Source organism: Ixodes scapularis, unplaced genomic scaffold (genome assembly GCF_016920785.2).
Source record: "Ixodes scapularis isolate PalLabHiFi unplaced genomic scaffold, ASM1692078v2 PGA_scaffold3__209_contigs__length_174095766, whole genome shotgun sequence".
Lineage (NCBI taxonomy): Eukaryota > Metazoa > Arthropoda > Arachnida > Ixodida > Ixodidae > Ixodes > Ixodes scapularis.
The window spans coordinates 35,299,012-35,323,404 of record NW_024609868.1 but is presented as its reverse complement, the minus strand read 5'-3'; the positions used below and the strand labels follow the sequence as shown (position 1 = coordinate 35,323,404).

The 24,393-nt window shown below is 45.4% G+C and overlaps 1 protein-coding gene across 1 annotated transcript; it reads right to left on the bottom strand.

Moving 5' to 3' along the window:
* Positions 1 to 599: 599 nt before the first annotated feature.
* Positions 600 to 23,033, bottom strand: LOC115308250 (mitochondrial amidoxime reducing component 2). Its single transcript, XM_040216181.3, has 8 exons — positions 22,729 to 23,033; positions 17,507 to 17,759; positions 14,882 to 15,058; positions 10,682 to 10,829; positions 6,336 to 6,485; positions 5,095 to 5,156; positions 4,144 to 4,212; positions 600 to 1,278 (listed from the first exon to the last, which is right to left on the bottom strand). The coding sequence occupies exons 2-8, from the start codon at positions 17,725 to 17,727 to the stop codon at positions 1,134 to 1,136; spliced, it is 972 nt and encodes a 323-aa protein (XP_040072115.1). The 5' UTR covers positions 17,728 to 17,759; positions 22,729 to 23,033; the 3' UTR covers positions 600 to 1,133.
* Between the last annotated feature and the right edge of the window lie 1,360 nt (positions 23,034 to 24,393).

The following is a 24,393-nucleotide window of genomic DNA, read 5'->3' as shown; positions in this document are numbered from 1 at the left end:
CTACTGCGTGGTGCACGTTAAAGACCCCAGGCTAGCGGTTGCACCACACTGGCTAAATTGCTCTACAGCTGAGGCAGACTAACTTCCGGTTGTATAAAAAAACATACACACAACAATTTGTTGTTTTGCTTGGTGAAACGTTGCTGGGTAAGTACTTCAATGCAAATGGTGCAGCAATCGGATATTGTCATTTATGATTGCAGGGACTGCAGGCAACCTGTCGTTGACAACTACTATGCGTGGTTGGAGTTGAATTGCTTCCTATGTCACGGGAATTTCCATGTACCGTATCCCCCCCCCCCCCCCCCCCCCCCTCCTTTTCACATGTTCAAGAAAAAATTAAAAAGTGTCTTATACACCGGAAAACACGGTAAATAAATGCGACAAACACATTTAAATTGCAAATATCCCAAACAAAAAAATGTGGTTTCAGAGTAAAACATCTTGAAACCTTGGTACTCACAAATGTTGTTAAGATTTTAGGCTATTCTGAAACATTTTACTAATTCATGTACTGTGAAATGTCCATAGATTCAGGTAAAACTTAAGAGATGCAGTAACAATGTCCATGATAGACTCAGTAATCAAATCGCTATTGATGAAAGTTATACCATCTAAAAACTGGCCAAACAGCATAATTTTTATTCTTGTGCACTTTATTGTATTTTCTAAAACATTATAAAAATAATGGAAAGAGCTATATATGAACTGTGTGCTACAGAAAAAAACTTCATGACTTAGAGGCACCTAGAGCTCTCAAACAGTTAAAACATATTAGCCGAAGTCGTTGTACATCCACACAATATGAACTGACTAAATTGAGCAACTCTTCGATTAAAATTAATGGCATCAAGATTAAATTTATGACGACCTGGAATAAGCTTGTTGGCACATAGATCAAGTTGATCGCGAATTGGGGTAAATTAGTTGACAGATGGATTAGGGTAATGGACACTCCGACTAAAAAAAATATGGCACTTGGATTATTATAAACGGGACAACCAGTAGCAGTGAAACACATCATAAAGATGTATAAAATTCATTTTAGAGTGTGATCCTTATCAACAAGATTTGTTTCTTAAAAACTATGTTGCACAAAGAGTAACGGTGGTTTGATGGACAATTCCGAGGTTTCAGAGAAGCGGTCTCGTGGACGCAACGGCGTATATGTCGTCTCCCACACTGACGGTACCGTCCCTCACGAGATACTGGCACACCCCAAACAACGGTTGCATCTTGTACTTTTTCCTCCCAAACTTCGACCTGTCAACCCGGTATCTGCGAGAGGGAAACAAAAAAAATCCGCGTCTAGAAATGAATGTGACACAGCAAACAGATAAGCATGGCACATGCAGAAAGCTTTACAAACAAAGGCTATCACCAAGTCGAACTCAATAGGCTTTATTGCACTCACTGGGATCCCTCCCAGCTCTGCATTGGAATGGGTTACTATTGGCTTTTTCCAAATGGGTTATAGAACATGACAGAACTGCGAAAATTCAGTTTTTGCAGATATACCATACAGATGCCAAATTGTGGAGTTCATATAGCTGATGCTACATGAGCACCAGGGTAGCTAAACTCGTCGAGCACAACTTTGTGTCCAAAAGTTGCGGAACGCGCTAATTGGACTCTCGCGACGCTGACGTCAAGCCGAGCGAGGTGTCAATCATCCAAGCTCTCTCGGTGCTCAAATTCCAGCGAGAATGTAAAACACAAAGTCGTAGCGAGCTCCATCGAAGCGCGTGCGAGCAACACCGTGGTGCCAGCCGATTAAACGGCTGCACTGATGACGTCTCGCCCGAGTGTCCCTACATCCCTACGCCGTGTTTGAGTCAATGATGTGTAGATTGTACCTAGGCCGCCGGTAAATACTCTGAACTTTCTCGTCGCAAGATCGTCGTTTGTAGAAGTTATTGGTGACGACAAAGTGACGTTTCACAACTTTGGGAAGGAGTTATTTGAGGCCAAAATCTTCGCTTCGGAATCGAGGCGAAGATTGAACCTTGTGATGTTTGGAGCCGTGCGCGGTGTACGCGGGCGGCTTCATAGAGCTCACCTTCCGCCACTGTCAACAACGCCACCGGGGTCACCCACAGGCGGTTTGTGCAGAGACGTCGGAAATGTATGAGAGATGAGGAAAAGCGGGGGATAACAAAAAAAAAAAAAAAAAAAAAAAAGCCGAAGAAAGGGAAATATAAAAAATTAAAGATGTTTACAAATCTTTGTAATGCGAAATTAGAGCTCAACTCTTGAGGAGGATTAAGGGAAGGCACGGGGAGGAGGGTACACCCCTCCTCCTCCTCTCTTCCTCCCATTCAGTTTCTCCGCTAAATTTAGCAGGGAAAAGGACATCACATGGCAATCTAGTGGAGAAGTGAATTGGCGTTGAAGTCACGTAGCTGGGAATTGAATTGGTGTTGAGGTCATGTGACGTCAATTTCGCGCGAAATTTAGCGGGCCGGTTACACCGACGACGACGCCCACGCCGCGAAACCCGGAAACGGATGCCGAAGAGCTGCGCTCTAAAGAAAGAATTAAGGTACGACCAACACACACACACACACACACGCACAAACAAATAGAAGTCTCAAGAAGGGCCGTAGAAATTGTTTGGGAGAGAGAGAAAGAGAGGAGGTGATGGTGGTGAAGAAGGGGGATATTCCTTTCCCCTCATATTTTATTATAACTCTCTGAAATGCTATGGTGGTTCGGGGCTGAAGCGATCCCCCCCCCCCCCCCCCCCCCCTTCTACCCTTATGCCCCTTGCCCCCTCTTTCGACACAACTGGGGGAGGGGGGGGGGGGGGGCTGAATCCCCCCCCCCTCCCCATCCTCCTGTTTCGACAACCCTGCTTAGAGGTGTTCCAATGAGCAATGACGAGGAATAGCACAGCCTGCAATTTTCGAAATAATGGCTCAAGAGATTCTGGAATTAAAACAGCTCGCGTTCCATCGTCAAGATTATCAGTTGTGAACGACAAATTTGATGGTGCGTGTTCCAATCGACGATGTCAAGTTTAGTGTCCTTGCATTCTTGAAGCATCACCGCCAATATTGACAATCTGACATTACTTTTATTTCCTTATTTCCGTTGATAAACATACTTAATCCCAGACGGACTGATCTTCGAATGTCTACCATAAAATGATTTTATCCCGCCGATGAACGGACAACTGCCCGGAGGCGAAATTCACCCGAAAGTGAACAACGGTAGTCGGCTGGTTGTGACCTAGCCACGTCGGGCTAATGAGATAAATCAAAAGAACGGCAGGGACGTTTTTTAGTAAATTCTGCTTTATCGGCGGAAATAAGAACGATACCAGACTATCAACTTCGACGGTGTTGATTTTAAAATGCAATTCCCAAGCATCCATCCTGCTTTTTAGACACCATCAAACATGACGGTCGCAGCTGATAATCTTTGCCGTGACGTCACAATGAGCCACGGTCGTCTCCGCGCTCTCTCTCGTGCTGCTCTTGTTCGGTGCCTAGGGAGGCGTAGGGATTTTTGGTCCTCTCAACAAAAAACGTCACGAAGACAGACGGATCTGCGGGTTTGTGAGAAAAGAAAACTTCTCAGCAATCTTTCGGCTCCTCCCCCCACTATGTCATAACACAAAGAATATTTTTGTTGACGAGTTTAGCGACCCAGATATGCAATGCAATTCCTTCACACTTTCCGTCATTGGACATAAAAAAAACTCCACGTTTTAAAAAAAAAAAAAAATTAGTGAATTTTTTAAAGTGGCTTTATTCTTCAGCAAATCCTAAATATTTGTCACACTTTTAAATAAAATAAATCAGAACTGATTTTTCTCTTTGTCCTTATTTGTATTACGCAAGATTGGAAAGACTCGGTCAGCTCAATCAAGGTCAGTGTGATTTGAGAATTTAAAGAAAACTGATAAGCTGATATACCCCAAAGAGTGACCAACCAAGAACACATACAAATATATGGTTTCTACAAACTTCTTTAGGTTCTGTGGAACAAGCAAGCTAAAATAAAGGAATAATTTTTGCTTTGTGCCAGCATGTTTCCTTAGAAACACAAGTCCCAAGTGTACATCTGCCGAATGTTCCAGCACATTTTCTGTTATCACCAGAACAGACAGCAATTATATACAATGACATCTATACTTACGTCCGGAGTGTTTTCAGTGGTTCCATTGCCTTGGTTCCGGTGTTCGGGTCAACTGTAGTGAGAACGCACCTATCATAAAAAGATAACCGTGTTAGAGAGTCAGTGCAATTGAAAAGACAATTCGGACAACTGTGCAGTAAAGCCGACCAAAATGTGCACCCATTCAGGCCTCCAAGGGGCACAAAATAACTTCTCAAACAGCTCAAGTAGTATGCTATCACTAACTCTTTCACTTAGTATCCAGATTATCATGCCTTAAGGAGCAAGGAAACTCTGATAAATGTGGCTCTTACCCTTTTGACTGAAGAAGCTGATAAACGAAGGTTGCTTAAAAGGGACCCTTTCGTCTCTTGTTTACGTCGAACGCAAAGACCAACATAGAGACTTGCAGATGACCGCAATAAGACCTGAAGCTTGAAACCTCTTGGATAAAATCCAAAAACTACAACATGAAAATTAACTGACACTGCTGTTCAGGATCAATTTCAGACTGAAACATCTTTTTATAGATCCAGCACAATAGACAATTTAGAAACAGTTCTACACTGCACGACACAGTTAGTGTGAATAGGAGACATGACATCTGATCAGTGCTTTATCACCTTGTAATTCAAGCAAGATCTATTCATGTGTGCCAAAGCTTATCAGTTCAGCTGGTTCCCTAAACAAGCACTTTATACTACACTTGCGGCAAACAGTACATGGTGTAAATCTAACGTGCAAATCTAATGCTACCTTGAGTAAATTCAAGTTAAGGCCGACTTTCCTGGATCCAAAATCATTTTTATATTTTGCTCCTGTTCTTGGGCCAGAAAATTACATACTCCACTGATACTCGAGCGCAATGCAGCCTTTAACATTTCAGCCAATCAGACCTTCATAATCAGCCAAAGTAAGTTTGTCTCTATGCTCCCTTTCCAAAAATTTAGGAGTTCCATGGTTGCCACTTGCCTGCTGCAACGCTCGATAAATGCTATTTCCGCATCTCCCAGTCTGGCACGAATCCAATGGTCCTACAAAAATCAATTCATCAATCAATCGATTGGTTATTGCTAGAACTGTGCGTCATAGTAATGCCCCACAGTGGTGGTGATTGCAGATGAGTTCTTTCAACAATGGAAATCTTGGCGGCTTGCAGCCTTCACTTCCTTTGTTCTTCAACCACAAGCAGATGCCGCCATCAACACACACTCTGCAGCAATAGGGTTCGGCAAATAAATTCCCTAATGCCGGCTAACATAGCCGGCCTTGTCGTAGCGGGCCACTGGCGGTCAAGAAATGCAAGGCACTGCGTACAGAACGGTGGCGGAAACGATTTGTATTCAGCAATATTTCGTAACTTATTCTTAACTTACTGTTCCCTAGATAATAAAAAAACAAACAAAAAAAAACCTCTCAACGTTGATAGTGGCTTTAACCGTACTAGCATTCTGAGCACAATGCAATTTCAACACTTCAAATTTGAAAGAGAGTTCATTCACATTGTGATCAACAGAGCTAAAGAATAAAAGCCCGAGCTGCCGGCAGCTAATTGTCAACCCACATTCTGCGCTTTCATGCAGCAGGACAACCCCAGGAAAGAACTCTTGTTTGCAATGCCCAGACAGGACAGGTAGGGCACAACTAGCCCGAGCACGTAACTGCAGGTTTATCACATATCTGGGAGCATGGCTGTGATGATTTTAACGAAACCCACGTCGACCAATTTATGAAAACAGCATTTGTTTGTAGTGTTGTCGATCTGACTGAAAACAGCCTGGTTGTGACAATTTGTATAAACCTTGGTGCTTGTGGATTACATATCAGTCTTCTACCATTAACCTGACACACTGCAGGACGATTATTGTCAGCACTTTGTCCCCATATGCACAAACAGGTTACGGCACCCAGTGAGTACACGATGCAAATTGCGCAGCAAACAAATTTTTCTGCGAGTCTCGTCAAACATTACGTTCCAGTGCTGCTGAAATTTTGTGACCAGGTTTTCGAGGTATCTTTGTAGGCCCATTACATGCATCTACCTAGCCACTGAAGAAATAAAAATGGCTCCACAAACATTGCATCATTTTCTATCAAAACCGACTGTGTCCCCTAAGCTTGTAAGTCATTACAAAGCCTTGAAAACATATTTACCGCCCAAATCTCCTTCCAAAAAATAGCTATGAGACAAGGTAGGCCCTATGTATACAAACCTCAGCATAAGCGTCGCAGCCCTCGATGAGAAAACTGGGGCGAAAGGTGCGCTCGGTGATCTCAACATTGCCCTCCGGCAGCTTCGAATTGAAGTCTTTCAGGGACGCCACTGAGAGCATGTGGATGGTTGAGGTGTCGTGGAAAGCCACCTTGGGGACGGAACAATGCGGCACAAGGTTGGAAGCACTGTGTTGCAAGAGGCACAGCGGGCAGGTTTTTTTTAAGTAAACACTGATAAGCTGCCACGCACCGGCAATAAACTACAGCTGTTTGGTCGGGTGTCCTTTGGACAAGTACCGAACAACTAAAAAAAACAGGTGGTTGCAAAACCCAAAAGGGGAGCATAAGAGCTAAGGTGCCACATCAGCAGCACTAACCACCGGCCCACTGCAAGAAAGAGAGTTCGCCACAGCTTATCACTGCTACATCCTGTGTTGCTCTAACATGTGCTGTGGCCATAAGCGCAAGTATTTTGCTTTAGGATGAACCTTGGCTTCATTTGCAGTGCCAGCACTTACCAAAACTGTGAGCTTTTTCTTTGAACCTTCCCCATGTAACATGCTATGTGCGGAATCGAGTATACCAACACCCTTCAAGTACATTGCAGCAGTGGTCCGTTCCCTGTTTACCTGTAATGGTTTACTGTGCCCAAAGGCAGATGCAGGGGTTTCGAGAGGGTGGGTTAGCGTATCGGATGTTTGAGAAAACACTTCAAACCCTTTGCCACCCTAAACTTTTACATATGCTACATTCAAAAGAGGGGGGTGGGGGGGCCAGGACAACCGGTCACCCCTTGAATCTGCTGTGTCAGATGCGACTCCAACTGTAATTTTTTTACCACCTCAGCCAGCACTCCATTGGGCCAATTGTATCACGGGCCACTGTAGATTAAATTATTCCCCAATATAATTCTCTCATTTCGCTCATATATCCACACTTGGGCCAACAGGAAAAACATTGAGAAAGTAACAACAGGCTATTATTTACAGATCACTGGAGGCATACGGGGTTAAGCCAAATTACATTGACTCAGAAATGTACCCCTCTTACATAACTCAAAAACTATAACCTGTCAGAAGTTTTGAAGCGGTGGCCAATGTTTTGCTACGAGGCCCGGCTCCTTCAAAAGTGAAGTTTCTTAAGGCTTATTCACACGATGCATCTTTTCCACGCGCCACAGTTTAGCGAAACCAAGATTTCGCGAAATCGGCCTGTTCACACGTGGAGTTTGACGCGCGAAACCTGTGACGTATTGACTCACGAGAATTTCGCCAAACCTTGTCATCTGCAACGGGAATACCAATCGTTTCTCTTTCTCATCAAAATGATATGAAGTACGCACTGTGTGAAGAAGCAGTCTGTTTTATTAATACCACTCAATGAACTTCGTCAGGTTCGGCTCACTGGGTTTACTAGTCCTGCCAAACTTGGGAAAGACCGCGAACGTCAAAGAACAGGCAGATGATCTCGAAGCATTTCGGACATTTTTGCACCGCTAATAAAGAAAGTTATTCCCAGTCACCAGGTTTATATCCGGTGCTTGCACTTGTCGCAATTATTGATGAATCTGTACCGCGCCACCAACCCGTACTGTAGGCGCCGTTCACACACCTGATGCTGAGCAGGACGTCGCCCGTACGCACCACTTGTCCCTCGCCATTTTTGTTTATTTTCTTTCGGCTTTGGCTCGGATACGGAATTGGCCAAAAATCAGACTCCTCCAAAAGCTCGCTCCTCCTCGAAGGTCAGACGTCATAGCAAAGTCAAGCGGCCATTGGCAGTGCCCGCGTTTCTCCTTTGGGTGATTGACAGGCCTCGATGAGATTTCAGCGAAAAATTGGTCCAGAAGCGAGGAAGACGCGCCACTTTTTTCGGAGGCGCGCCACTTTTTCGGTCGCATTCAGACGGGGAATCTGTTTCCCGAAACCTAGTTTCGCAACACAAGATTCGCCAACAAGATGCATCGTGTGAATAGACCTTTAGTGTAACTACGGTGCCTGCAACGCGCCTCCGACCAATCAATTTCTTGCGCCCAAAAAAGTGGTCACTCGAGTTCCGCCCAACATCAACGTAGAAGTGTCCACGCTGTCGCCGGCCGCGAACCTGGCGGTGTTGCAGCGGCGGTGGTGGGTGTGGCAGAAGTACATTCCGCCGCACGTCGGCCTCCAGCTTGACAGCCCAAGGAAGCTTCGACACCCGGAAGTTGGGACGCCGTGACGACAACGAAGCTCGCTACTGCTCGTGCTTTCTGCCGGAACTTCTACGGCCAACCGCCAGGGTCGCGACATTCAACAGTGTGATGCTTTGGCTTCTGTGACGTCACTTGTTGCCACTTTGGGACCACCTTCAGTGCATGGGCGGAGTAGGACGCTAAACACCCCGGCCAGAGACGTAATCCTGGCACCGTAGCCTAACTACAGTACCTGCAACGTATCTTCGACTTGCAAGAGCGTCCTATTCCGCCCATGCATTGTAAGTGGTTCTGAAGTGGCAACGAATGACCTCACAAAAGCCTGAGTGTCCTGCTGTCAAATGCTGCGATTCTGGCGGTCGGTCATAGAAATTCTGGCAAAGGAGGCGAGCAAACAGAAGAGTCGCTGTTGTCGTCACGGGTATATATATATTTATACCACAAAATTCTGAGCAAGCGCCTCCACCTGATCAAGAGCCCCCCTCGCTCTCAAATTCACTGCTAATTTCCCATTTCCGCGCCGTTCCAGGAAAGTACCCCACCCTCCCCGCTCCGCACCCTTACCACGCACTGCGCCAGGCAACACTGGCCTGTCAAGTGGAGCCTAAGAATCCAATCCAATCCAATCCTACTTTGCAGCCCCATCAGCCCGGTCACCACACTGGCCACACGCCATTGTCGCTTTGTTTTGGCGGTGTCAGGTCGACTATGCGTTCCTACATAGTGGCAAAAAAAATCGAGATCATCCAATGGCATCGCAAAAACGGGAAAAACATACACCAGACCTCTCGAAACTTCAAGCTTGACCGGAAACGGACACAGGAATGGGACAAGAATTTTGACCATTTGCTACAGCAAAACTAGAGGAAAACCAAACTTCGACAAAGCTAAGTAACGGCGCGCCGCTGTTCAGTGAATAAGTGGACGACGTGCTCTTTGAATACGTGGAGCGCGAAAAAAGTGCAGGACGAACTGCTAGCAAGCGACTTCTTTCTGAAGATGCCGTCAAAATAACCGTCGTGGCAGCATGTGCTTGATTTCGTAGCCGAGGCATGGGCCGCTGTACCTGAGGAGACAGTGGCACGCTCCTTCAAGGGGTGCGGCATTACCAACGCACTTGATGGCTCGGAGGATGGCGGCCAGCATGGCGGACTGGCAGATGTTGGAGCCGTGGTGCCAGAAGACCTAGACGGACTTCAAGCAGAATGCTGCAAACTTTTTCTTGCGACCGGCTCGGAGGAGTCTTGATGGTTTTGAGAGTGATTAACATAGCAGTGGCAAATCTTTTGCCTAATAAAGCCCATGTTCCCAGAGATGAATAAAATTTTAAATCCATATGCACTGCGCTTTTTTTTTTTCTTGCAAGAAAATTTTGTTGTTGCCAACTTGAATTTTGGTGCCCTTTTGGGATAGCGCCCCTCCCCCCACTTTGCTGGTAATTTTGACTCGCACGTGGGGGGGCGCTTGCTCAGAATTTTACGGTATGTGTATGTGCATGCAGGGTGTATTTTTAGGGGCTTTGCAGATTTGTTTCGAAGGGTTTGGAAGGGCTGCACCAATGCGGTCTGTGCGGGCGAGTTGCGCAACCGGGAGGGACATGATGTCAGGTGCTGGTCATCAAGACGGGTCGAGTAATTAATTAGGATGTTTTGATTGGCTTTTTGAATGGTAAAAATGGACGTGTGGTTCCGGTTGGAGGCTTGCTGGACGCCAACGGGATTGCTGGTTTGACGATTTGTAGAAGTGTGTCGAGCGCATGTGGGAAGTGCTGGAGTTGCCACTCGTGCGCCAGGCACGGAACTGGCGGCCAAAAAACGGGATGACAAGAGACTGAAGAACCGCGTGGGCACATTATCTCCAGGATCGTGACGAGCAACAGCGGGACACTTTTGCGTCGTCGGGTGGAAGCCGAGGGACCAATTCCGAAGACGCGCCAAACGCACCAATCGGGGACGCGCTCCCGGCACCAAAGCATATAGTGGGCTATCACTCCAAGGCTGCCAGGAAGTTCCTTTCCCATTCTTCCTACTAGCTTCACCCTCCTTTGCGTTTAGTTTTGAACTGTTGCTTAGGAATTTACTTGCTTGGCGCAGTCAAGGTATCCCCAAGCCGGCACCGAAGAATGTTCGGCTCTATGAAACGAGAGTTGATTACCGGGATGGTGCCGTTCTTGCCACGGGCAATGTTCTGGTCGTTTTGCAGGATCCGTACGAGACGGACGTCCTCTCTTTTCAGGTACCGATTGAACCATGCTGAAGCCTGCGGTGACACTTCGACCGCCCTATAGTCGTTGCCCCACAGCCTGTTGGCAAATGAGACAGTGAAAGTATGCCCACAACAAAATGAAAAGACGTCCGAGCATCGCGGAATATCAAACTGGGTTTCTGGGAGCCCAGGTTCTCCTTGAAATACTCCCAAGGGTTCCTCAGGCTCTATTGTCCTGACCCCTTAATAAGGAGTCCTCCGAGTTTAAGCGCAACTATTCTCGCTTATCTGTGCGCCGCAATGATGCCCACCATACAACCGAACGTTCCCTTAGTACACTATGTTCACCTTTAAGCTTACAGGCCGACAAGTGCGAACTAGAACCTACTCCATGCTTCGATAAATGCTGTCCTATACTCTGTCCACCCTTAAGTTTACAAAACAGCGAAGAATAAAGCACACGAATGCGGCTTCAAAGTGTACTTTCGGGAAATGAGAGGTCGTGCTGCAAAAGCGTGGCCCAAAGTGAGGAGAGCGGGCTGGCTTGGGCTCATAGCCTTCGCAGCCTTTCGGCTTAAAAGTGAACGGAGCCTGTGGAAGCGCTCGTTCTGACAAAGTGTGTTTCAAAGTAATGATTCGGTGTCTGTAGCCCTGGCTACCCTCTCAGCTTAAAGGGACCATGAAACGATTTTGAAATCTAATTTCATGCACCGCACATCGTAAAATGTGTGAAAAGAAAACCAAAACACGAAAATAGACAGCCAAAAAAGAAATTTTTGCTATAGAACTATACCTTCTTTCATTCGAAATCTCTCTGCATTTTCACTACGATGCATCCCCGGTGCCAATGCACGCCAGCCAAATCCACGTCGCCTATTGTATAAGAGCATACCTCACCAGCACTGCGGTCATAAACAATAAATAGCCAGTGAATTTTTCTTCAAAGTTTTATTAAAGAATATTCTGATCCACATTTTGTTGAATAATTAGAGATGTGATGGAAATTGCCAAATCTTATAATGCTTGGAGCTATGTGCCATCTATCATGTGGTAAACGAAGCAAGAAAAAGGTATGACTGCGCCTGCGCCGTTTCGCGGTTCCTGCTCTCTGGTGAAAAACATGGCGCCGGTGGTGATCGTTGACATGGCCGGCGTGGTGGAAGCTTATCGTTCCGCGTAGAGTGCTATCCTTCAGCACGTCCTAGAAGGGAAGATCCATTTGCTCGTGCGGCGATGTAGTGGCGGCACCCTCAAGACAGCAGAAACACTCACCCGTTGTCTTTGTTTACTTCAACTACAGTGGTGCCTTCTTAACATTTGTGCCCTCGAACATCGCCCGGATTTCTTATTTTGCACATTCCATGCGTGTGCTCAAGTTCAAGGTATTACTGGTGCGTACTGCATTTAAAGGCGTGTATGAAGGATGCGAATTTTGAGGTGTTTTCGTCACCCAAGAAAAGTGATTAATTAGTGTTAGCATTCCTGAATGATCGCAATGACTATGTGATCTCGAAATTATATTTCTACGTTGGTATATCTCTGCAATCGTAGAAAACGCGTGTGGCGGGATCTGTACTATCAGTAAAGTCATGTTTCATGGTTGTGATTGTCCAAAATGGTGTACTGCATCTTATTCTTTTTTTCATCCGCTCTGCTTTACGAGCTTATTCTGACAAAATAAAAGTTAATAAAGCTTGAGCCCATTGAAAACACTGTGCATTTTCTGCTATGCCAGTGAGTGACAGCGCGTCACCTTCTTTTTAGCGATACCGCAGAAACGGCCGACGGCGGCGGAGAAGCGGCTGTCGTGCTGACGACCTGCTGCACTTCTTGCGGTGGTTGCAGGAGTGTGTACGCAAGGCGCAGAGCGGTTGTTCCAGTCACTCCAGGCACAACAAACAAAGTCCTAGCTAACGCACTAGTTCCAAGTGCCCAAATTACAGTTTGTGCAGTTCGGAGCTTAGAAAGAAACGGCTTCAGTTTCTCCGATTGCCACTCGAGAAACCACGTCGAAGCACCGACTTGGTGCAGACTCACTGGTACAAAGCACCCCAGGTCTAAGGTTATCCGTGTATGCTCAGAATATTCCATACATATTCCGTCCTCGCTGTCCGATTCCGACGAAGAACTGGAGTCTTCGTCCAAAGAGTCGCCGCACTTTCCAACAGGCGTGCCGACTATTGGGACCAGCCCCATGCTGTCGCTGTAGCGCAACATATCTAATTGAATTTCGCTCAGCTGCGATGTGTCCATGGCTATCACGGTGATGAGAGGTGCCAATTGAGAAAATATGTTGGTGGCATTTCGTCAAGATCACAAAGTCTGAGAAACGTTGCCTACAATGTAACTGAGATAAGAGTTTGAAGGGGTAAAACCTGCATTTCAGATTAAAAAGATGAACTGAGATCCTAAATGTGTAAAGCCTCGCCATGCCGTCAATACACTACTTCCATAAACCCCTGCATGCAACACTGTGTGCGTTGCACTCTGGGAACTAGTTGGCCAGGGAGGGGAGTCGCAAGGTTTCGGTTTCGATCGACAAGAGATTATACGCAGAGCGTGGACTATTAACGGCCGTTATCTCATGCTTTCTGGTCCCGAGAGCGTCATTTTTTGTCTCTAAACTAACCTAAATGGCCAGACTCAAAGCTTTAGCATAAGCCCGAGACGTATAGCTCATCTTAACACAGGCTTGTTGTATTTTGTACTTGAGCCTTTCTGTTAGTGTTTCGAGCTATGTGAACGAGCCAGTGCTGGGAATCTCGACGTTGTGAAGCTCGAGGATCTTGCTTGTGTATGAGTCAACACGCTGTAACCACCAATAAGTATGCATATATCAGGCTCGCACCTTCGCATTAGTGTTGCTGGTCAGGAAGTTTGTTTTTCTGTGCGTTCATGGACGAAATATAACTTCTTGCAATTACTGTTTTCTTAATATGCCTGAGTACGCGAGGTAAAACTCGGAGGCGCCATTGAAAAGCTCAATTTGAACACACTTCTTATTTCTTATGTGTACTGACCCGCAGCACTGCACAAAGCGAAGTCCCCACCCTCTTCCGTTCCACTAATATTCAACACTGCATATAGTTATCCTGCCGTCATATAGGCACATTCGCACATACAAACTGTTTGAAGAAAGCAAAGGTCGAGCACTTGTGCGAAGAATGTTGCACCGTTCGTGGGAGGTGCGCCGGACGGGCGTGAACCCCCCTATGCGGTGCGGCAAACTAACAAAATTATTCAAACTGCATTTGACGGTTGTTAATGGCCATAATATTTGTTATGCGTTTGCGTTCTTCCTGACTGAGTATGCCGAGATAATTTCAGACACATCGTTCAGACACAGATCTTGGGCGTCAGTAAAAGCTTGTCCCCAAATGCTTAACGATGAGTAGGGGACGCTTGTTAGAGCCTCAGTCGTAGCTAGCCGATCTCAGAGTTTGCAAAAACATAACCTCCTATCAGCATAAAATTTGAGTGGGAGATATATGATGACACAAGAGAGACATCATAGTAACTTTTGTGCAGTAGTGAGGTCGAATTTATTGCGTCTCCTTAAAAGTTCAAGCGTCAATGCTGGGCTCAACTTTGATACTCCTATGAGGATGCGGCTTGCTTTTCGCCCAATCAAGTAACACGAAGCGGATGTTTGGCAAATAAAATATCTGTAAGGTTCAAGGTGACAAAATTTCAGTTGTAGTTCACTGGTACTAGATGGGATTATTGAAATTGAGCTCAAAGATGCACTCGTCGGGCGAGGTGACTAAGCCACGTCTTACTGTGTTTGCAAACGCACACACAATAGACGGTGCTTCGGAAACCAAGGAAAGTGCCCCGATCTTCGTTTTGTATCCCGATCTTTGTTTTGTATCGCTCGAGAATGAGTGTATTGTACATTCGTGAAAAGTTGGATAATCGAAAAAGCAAGCAGTGCATTCGGTCATGGCGTGATAGCATGAAATGAAGCTGCTCAATCGAAACCGAAACTGAGTGACCAACTAGTTCCCAGAGTGCACTGCGTGGTATTTCGCTGCAATGGGGCACTTCGATTTTGGAAGAAGTCTAATGCATCCAGAGACTGACGCAGCACATGAAAACTTCTGTATGCTCACTTATTTCGCAAAGGCACTTCTGTCGGTCGATGCTCACTTTACAGGGAAGGATGTCTTGGAATGCGCATCGGGATCTGCGGCATCCACGATCAGAGGGTCCATGGCGTCTGCGGTCAATGTCAGCTTGCCCTCCTCGTGCGACAGACGGATCAGGGCAAGGGTTGGCTCGTCTCGCAAGGACACGAGGCACTCTCCCGCTGCCAGCATCATGGACCTGTTGAAAGCACCCGGGCCACAAGCAGTTCATTCGCCTGTTCTGACAAGTATCATAGGTGAAAATGAAACTCTCGTTTCTGACTTTGGGTTGAAGTCGGCGAAATGAAACACCGCCAGACACACTTGACAAACTAGCAATACAAACAAACACATTGGAAAATGGTCTTCCACAAAAAGTGGCCCAATTAACTACTTTTGTCAGGATTGAGGCGGTATGTCCCTGTGAGTTAGCGAATTGTTACTTCATCGAGTCTCCCAGAAGACTTTTAAAGGGGCCGCGCATTGATATTGGGTTGGAATATTTCTCACCTTACAGAAGCTTACTGGCACTAGTGGGACCAAAGTACTTGCACGCAACACCACTGACCAAGAAGTTTCTTTGTCTTTAAGAACAAAAGCGGATGTTTTCTTTCAGTCTCCTTCACAAAACTAGATGACGAAGTCGTGGGTATGACATTGCTGGCATTGTTAACAATGCGATCCCCAAGATTTCTTCATCAAGCTTTGCGATCCCCACAGTGACAACATTTGAATGCAGCTCATACAGTGGACACGAGCACTGCGTGAGCATTCGATTTGGGCTTGTGACAATCAATGCCTCCACACGCATTCGGGTAGTGGCTCGCGCCCAATTGCTGCAGTGATCGGAATAGCTGAACCATAACAGCGTGTGGAACTCAGCGAGTGCCCTGCACTTTGCTAACTCCAGGGCATGGCTATGATAAAATCGGCTCCAGCTCACATGGCCGCTTTTTATGGCTGCGAATTGAGGAGGTGAACGCTGCTCGTTTCTTTCTTATTTTTTCTCTGGCAACCATTGCGTGGAAGAAAAAGCTAATGGATGTTTAATAGGTTATGAACGTTCAAGGAATAATTCTAAAAGGTATTTACTGAAAGTACATAAATTGTTGCACCACTTAAAGATTGTGGCAAGCAGTTATACTTAGTCAGGGATAAGCTATGCAGGAGTGTGTGCATGCTTCACTTGGTCAGTGTTTAAAGACAGCTATAGTCTACAAAAACTCCCCAGCCGCTAGTGATAGTTTCAGTCAATGAGTCAAATGGACTGTGAAATGGGCCTATTGACAAGCAAAGTTATAACTTTCTAAAGAAATCCGATGTGCAGCACATGTTTGCAGATTCTGGGTTTCCCAGTCTCAGATGTATACATGCTATTTACTCTTTGGCAGCAAGAATTCTCAACAAGCCAACTGACTTGTTTTCACTTTCCGACTTTTGTGAGTGTCATTGCCTCTACTATGTGCTTCTGAAGTTGTCTTCAAAGCTATTCAGGAGCATAAAAAGAGCATGTGTTCCTTTTAGAAAGTTGCATGCCATCAAATTTGCCAAAAATCAGAACAGCATATAAGGTCCTTGAAACATTTGCTTCACAGACCTTAGAGAAGTAGAAGGGTGGATATGTCACAGGTGATTTAAAAACGGGTATCTTTTTGTTGCAATTGATTTTACAGCTAAGGTACAGCCACAGTTAATTAAATAGTGTAGCAGACAGAAAAATGAAAGAAATAACAAAAAAAGCACCTCCACATCCATGGGGAAATGCTGTTCTGCTATCAGACATTTTACCAAGGTACAGTATTGTAGAAGCCAGTAGAAAGATCTAGAAAACAAACCTTCTGGGAAGTCGCAGCACGGCAGAAAACGTCTCTAAGCCAAACATTGGCTCTCACTATGTCTGGCAGGAGGCTTCTTAAACCAAATATTTACTTACTTTTGTGATTCTTATTTGAAGACCTATGTAATTAATTGCAATTATGCATGAAACTTCTGCAGGATATGATGTACAAATCATGCTTCAAAAAGTCACATGTCCACTTTTTTTAAGCATATGAGGATGGCTATTTTCTCCACCACATAAGGTGTTAGTTATGTATTTATATAATCAACTTGTTTGATTTTAACTATGTAAGTATGTTATATTATCATCGACATTTAAAAATACAAGAAATCTTTGTGCATAGTTTATATGCTGTGCCAAGTAGTTCCTACAAGATTTAGTTGTCAAAAGAAAAAAAGAAGCAACTTTTTTTTTTTTTTTTTGCATTTGAATTGCAGATACTTTAACAGAATCACAAACTGATTTTAACTTCACATAGAATAGCGCAGACAACAATGAGTCACTACTTTACCTATGCCTCCTGTCTGAAAAGTGACTTTATCGTGATAGTTCCCCTCTAAGGCGGGCATGACGTCGTGGCCCATAAAGGATGAATTTGTAAAGCTTCGTGAGGAGCCAAGCATTTTAACTACGGCTCTTGAAGTGATAACAAGTAGTATAGGCAATCTTATCTTTAGCTACACTCTACAGGAATCTTGCTCTGGCGCAATGGTCACATATTCACCAGACGACACAACACGGCATAGGCTCGCTGCTCTCGCTCACTACCATGCATTCAGATCGGCTGGTCGACCAACCGGTACTTACCTGTCCTTGATGGAACCGTAGACAAGACCTTCAATGGTGCAGTATGCATACGGGATCTCGAGACCCACAATAGATTTGATCGGGTAAATCACGATGCTCTTGACTCTGGCAACCTTGAGGAACCTCTTCCTAAGCCACCAGTAGGTCACCCCGACGGTGCCAGCCATGAACGTTGCTGTCAGTGCCAACACTCCCAAGGGAGTACTGGTGCCAGGTGCCATGGTTCCACGACTGGACAATCTTTGTGCCTGAACTGAAGAGACACAGATGTTAGACTCGTGGAAGGGTGCTGTGGAAAGGAATACCGTGCAAGGCTTGCCCATAGCCGTTTTTGGTTGGGGAATCAAACAACCAAATGGGGATCACATCTGATGCAGAACGAGTACGGTGCTTTATTACACTTGGCCATAAGCCAGTGACGAGTGACAGTTGCCTTCAAGAAAACATCAATGGACGAGCGCCATTCTTATTTCCATTCTAATTCACATTCAATGTGCACTAGATGTTGAAAGGTAATCCAGCACTTAGAGAATACATTCTTAGTTTCAATTTCAAGCACCTGGCAGAATTGCTGCGAAATTAAAGTACTGAAATAAAGGTAATAGCTAACAGAAGGCTAGCTGGTGAACGGTCATACTTATAAAACCCCCAGACAAAGGAAAACCAAAGAGGAAGGAACAACACAACAACGTCTCAAAACACAGCTGCAAGATTTATTTACGGGACAGGCTCTTTATATAAAGCGGAACAGATCACAAGGTCAGAATGACACCCGTCAACCCCACAATACCAAAAGTGGGAACAGCCCCAACCCAAGAAGAGCAGCTCGCACCAACCGACCAACAGAAGACAAGCCTATACAGATAAGAAGGACTGTGTAGCTCCGTCCAAGGTCATTGAGGCCATGCTGATACAATTGCCTGCACTTGTGATTCGAAGCATCTCCTTTATCGCCCTCTTGAATGGATCCTTTTTCTTGCAAAGCACTCTTGTTTGCGTCCATCCTAGAAAACAATTCTGACATTCCTTCAGACGTTTCACAAGTTCGGAATTTGCCGAACGAGCCTTAACAGCTCATTTGTGCTCTAGTAGCCTGTCGTTCAAACAGCACCCAGTCTGACCGACGTATGAGAAGCCACATGCCATGGAAATTTCAAACATGATCGACCCCTCACAATTCGTTGCTGGATCCTCCTATGCTTCTTTTGAAGCTGCCCTCGCAAAAAAGCTGTCAACCTACTTAATCTGAAATAATCTTTATATACAACAATAATGCCATAGCTTCCTCCCAAAGCCTTCAAATTGTGCGAAAAGCCCCGAAAAAAAAGGCATACATACCGAATTATCAGGTTTTTTCTGCTCTAAAGCTCTCGTCCCTAGGCCACCTGAAGTTCAAAAGCGAACACACTAACAGCAAACACACTGAAGCTTGTGTTGCCCTACCACAGTTGCCATCCCATGACGAGAAAGCAGGATTCGCTTCTGAGAAATGCTTTGAACAAATCTTGCTGCCACCACCGACAAGAGAGTTTCGGAGCTCAGATGTCGAGGTTGACCGATTTGGGCATTGCTTGAAAGTTGTGACTAGAGTGTCGTGAACTGTTTTGGTTGGCCTACGAAAGAGAGCTGTAGAGCGAAAAAGCTTGATAAGTAGGTATGTCTGCCTTTTTTTTGTAACTTTTCGCGCAATCTGAAGGCCGTGGCAGGAAGCCATGGCATAGGAGTTGTCTTTAAAAATTACTTCAGAATAAATAGACTGACGCCTTTTTTGCAAGGTCACCTTGGTTGTCAAAAGAAGCATAGGGCTTGTTCAGCAAATTCTGAACTTGCAAAACATCAGAAGGAATGTCAGAATTGTTATCCAGATTGGATGCAAGCAAAAGTGCTTAGCATGGAAAAGGATCCATCTAAAAGGGGGATAAAGAAGACACTTCAAATCACAAGCGCAGGTGATTGTATCAGCATGGCTTCAATGACCTTGGATGCGGCTTCACGGTCCTTGTCTGTATAGGCCTGACTTCCGTGCGTGGGTTGGTGCAAGCTGCCCTTCTTGGGCGGGGCCGTCCCCACTTCCTGGTTTTGTGGGGTGCGAGATAAAAATAGGAGCAAGTTATTTCCCTTGTCATTTGCATGCAGCCCTTCTACTGATTGAGGTAAACTGCACTGACATAAACAGAGTGACCTGCGATCAAGCGGGTTTCAAAGGGGAGTGCCATAAAGTGCCTTCAATGGCCGGATAACCTAGAAGGGAGTAAAAAGCCTAAGCACTGCCTACGACATTGATTGTAGCCTGAGCTCTTTAATACACACCCTCTCCAACAAAAACTCCAATATAACAGAGTAATCTTTGCCTAGTCAATCATTACCCCAATGAGTGCTAGCACATACAAAAATTATGAGATCCTGCTAGTCTCCTCGTATAGTTCGTGCCAAAAGGGGCCAATGTCTTGGCTCTTGGATGGGCCTTAAAAAAAACCTTTGACCTTTTTTCTGATCCGAAAAAAGGAAAAAGTTGCGGCAGCAATGAAGAAGAAAGCCCAGCTGATCTGTGTCAATTATGAAGTGCGAGTCTGTACACTTCACTCTTCTCTTGCATGTATCAACAGCGATTATTTCCGTTCCATTTGAAAACGATCATAAACAAAATCGAAACAACCTACATTCCTTTACGCCGGCTATTTCCTTCATGCCAAAGAGATCACAGTTTCCACACATATGCACCGTTCGCTAAAATGAACACTGCCATTCGTTAAAATGTCGCTCCGACTAAAATGTGTGTGCGGAGCGGTAGAATGCAAGATGCGTTACAAATGTTACCTGTGCACATACGGCAGGCATGCTCAAAGCACAGAGCTCACTCTTTGCTTGCACGTCCGAAGACAGACAGCCGCGATAGCCTGGCATCCTGGTTTTGGAAAGCGCTTTATATGTGCGAGTATGTGAGTGCTTGTGCTAAAATAAAACAACAAAAAAGACACGCGGTCACGCTCTCGTTCCCGTACCTAATAATGTTTTTTGTATGTTTATTCAGCCGGAAGTTGGTCAGCCTCGGTGGGCATCTGGTGTCTCAGCTGTAGATGAGAAATTCAGCCAGTGCAGTATAACTGCTAGTTTGCGGTCTTTACATGAATCACGCAGTAATGATACATGACCTGACCGCTCGTCGGTACAATGCTAATCTAGATCGAAATGGGCAGGGGGTGCGATTGAACTGAGGATCCAGCAGGGCGAGCTTCTTTACGTGCTCTGAGCTGGTGTGCACCAGACTTGGAAGTAATCCGTTACAAGTAACGGATTACTTTTTTTGTAATTTAGTCATTAATCTATTACTTTCTGAAAATGTAACTTGTAATGTAATCTCATTGCTTTTTCAGTAACGAATTACAGAAATTACTCGTTACAATTTTTCCGTCCCATGAAAAGGAGAAATAGAAATTCGTACGGTCAGCCAGGTTGGGAGGATTGGACTGTCTACATAAAGGTAACAGGCTTCGGCTTCTTGGAAAACGAACGGATTGCTTCGAGCGTACAAAAGAGCAGAAAACTAATGGACCATTAAACCGTCGCGTGGGGTTCGTGTCAAGTAGGAACGTGGACACAGTAACTACAATGCACATGTCTGCTCCCTTCCTCCACTCCCTCCCCCCCCCCCCCCCTCCTCCTCCTTCCCTCCCCACCCCTCCGCACCTTGTCCCCCCAAAACAAATCTTTTTTTTTTTTTTTTTTTTTTTGTCACACGAAACCGGTTTTTGCCTGTTGATGTTTCTGCCTACACATGCCCACCCCTGCAAACACAGAGAAAGCTATATTGAGACCTTGCCCCTTCTCATCTATGACAGATCTGTAAAAGTTTGATACTGGCAGGACCAACCAGCTATGGGGCTTCTGTCACTTGACTTCGCACTAGCAGATGCGTAAGAAAAAAACATGAGGAATGCGATGGCAGCAGTTCATTGGAATGGAAAAAAAAAACATAGCATCGACCCAGCTGTCAGATAAAACAGCAACTTTCGACAGCAGGCAATAAGCTGGCCAGGGAGCACAACAAAACGGCTCTGGACATCGAAGCTGAACCCATATTTTTAGAAACGTGAATGCTAGGGTTCCCGTCAGCGGATAGCACCTGCAGGAAGTTAGACAAAAATTTGAAGGGAAGGGAACACAGCCAGAGTTTTCTGAGAATATACAGTGGCTCACTTAAACACTGGGGTTAAGAAGCCATTCTGTAAACGTGTGAAAGGCATAGAAGCATGCTGATCGCTGAAAATTGTGCCTTTTCTGAATAATTTGTAGACGGCTAAATCAGTTCAGCTGAAAGATTGTGTATTAATATCTCGTGTAACGTTTTGGTTTTCATAAGTTCGGTGATCAAGAAAGAACATGTGGGTCATTCGATCGGATAACAACCTTCATCAAGCAGGAGTCTTTGATATGTACCCAGACGCAAGTACCACATCTTGGTCTCACTGCCAGTAAGCTTTAGCAGGTATACCAGTCCCTATTTAGGGAACATGCAGTGAACATAGAAAAGCCATATCTTCAGGGGAATCGTGTTTTGAAGCTCGCCGACGCCAAACTCAGATTAATTTTAATGGTGTGCGTTCCTCCACCGCCCAAGTGAATTCATCGCATGTTCATGGGATTTAGTTTTGTCCCAGTTAGAGAGTGCAAGACTCGTTTATCTCAAACACCTGTTTAAGACCTTTAAAACTTTGTAGATTCGTTCCCCTAAAATTATTAACCTAAAATATTGGGTAGATACTACTGACTGTATTTATTTTTGTTTTAATTTTGATGGGCCCACACTTTTCCCCTCAAACACGCAGTATATTGTGTGTATTTTTCGTGTTTCTTTGGAGTAACGCAGAAGTAATAGAGTGGAGTAACGAAGTAATTAATCGATTACTTTTTACGGGGAGTGATATGTAACGGTAATCTATTACTTTTTAGGCCAAGTAATTGTAAGCAACACAATGCGTCAGTTTCCGTCCCGTTTTCGTGTTTATTATTTCCGTTTTTTTTATTTTGCGATTACGCAGCGAAATAGAGGATATGGTGGCACTTTTTCTCTTACTTATGCCGAAGTAAACAATATAAAAAATACAAGCTGCACATTCGTTCAGTGTTAAAATCATTGCACCGCCCCTTTAATGAAGACAACTTGTTTTCAAGTGTAGCCCCTAGAGCGGGATTTCACAAAAGCTGTCGCGCAACTCACGTGCCTCGTGGGAAGGCGGCCGGCGATTCCTGGTGCTGCTTCTGCACGGCGTGTGTGCGATGTTATGATCGCTGTATCACAGTGGTTTGGATTGAGAAACCGTAAACTACGCACTCGCGATCTCTTCTTGTGCAGACGCTAAAACTACCTAAAACAACGGCAACCCGCTCTCCTTTCGGTGTGCCCAAGGCAGTTGATGAAGCTCCGTGAATGCAGCAGCCAGAACTGATAACGTCCGCAAAAGACCGGGGATCTAAAATGCTCGCGCCACTTCCATTACATCTGCACATTCGCGCATCTGCGCATTTTTGCCTTTTTGCTCCTCAATGATCAACCTTGTTGACAAGGGGGTGCGAAAGTGCGATGTGAGATTTTTGGGATGCAACATGCAACAAGGGAATGAACGTGGTTTAGTAACTGTCATGTGACCTGTGACGTCTTTATGATGCTAAAGCTTATCTTCTCTCAAAAATTTAAGTACATAATATTTTGATTTTTAATAAATCCTGTGAAAATATTAGGAATTATTGTATTACTGTTAAATTAAGTTCAAACTTATAACCTTTTTTTTTTAAACCCAACACGCGATGGCGCCACGTGTACCGAAGCGCGCGCGCGTTCGCGCGCTTCGGGATTTTGGAGGCCATTTTGCAGACCACCGCAAAAAACGGCGTTCTTTTTTTTAGACCTTTTTTTTTTTTGTCTTTTTTTTTTTTTGGTTGGACGTATTGGGAGTAGTAAATCGAAAGCCTTGTCCGTCTCTTGTCCAAGCCCGTAGCGACTGTTTCATTATTTTTCGACTCTGACCATGCTGTCTAGTGAACGGCACACCGCCGTTCAGTAGACAGCACGTCAATGCGGAGGGCAAGTTCGTCTGCTTCTTGCGCAGGGGGTAGCGGTGACGTCAGAAAGCCTTGCCCTGATTGGCTGATCGCGACCCCCTATCTGAGCGTCGTCTGCTCTTTTGCAACGTCGTCTGCTCGCAACGTCGTCTGCGTCTGTCTTACCTTTCCTGCGACTTTCGGAAGCGCAGAGGCCAGATTAAATTTTCGTAAGTTTTGCGCAGGTTACGACGAAATCCTACGGCACCTCCGAAGCTGTCTTACGCACTTCTTACGATCAAATCAGCATGGCTGACAACGTCGCGGTCGCGACGACCCACGGACGTTTATTTTTCTACCTGCGCTTCTGACGCGTCCCGACTTCAAGCAGCAAAAAAAAATTAAGAAGTACTTGAAACAGACCACGACGAACAAGAACGCTGGATCCACAAACACCCAGGAAAAGCTCCAACGGCCTCGATTCCACCGAACGCGACCAAACGAGCTGGGCAGTTAGGCCTAGCAGGCGCTCCGCGACTCGGCGACCGTCTGCCCACGACCGGCTGGCGTGCTGAATGGGATATGCCCGCACGACCCTTGTGAACCCTTCCCGTATTATACTCTGATCGCTGACCTCAATTTTAGATTAAGAGGTCAATTTCTTCCTCTTGTTATCTCCTTGCTTCCCGAGGCAACGGTGACTCTCGCCGGTGAAAAAGCGGTGAATCTTCGACAGACGCAGAAAAGGTAAAGCAGCCATCGCTTTGACTAGCAGACGTAAAGCAGACGACGTTAACTGCGCCAACCCGCCGACGCCGTTAAAGAGTGAGTGGTCTCGCCGCATACGA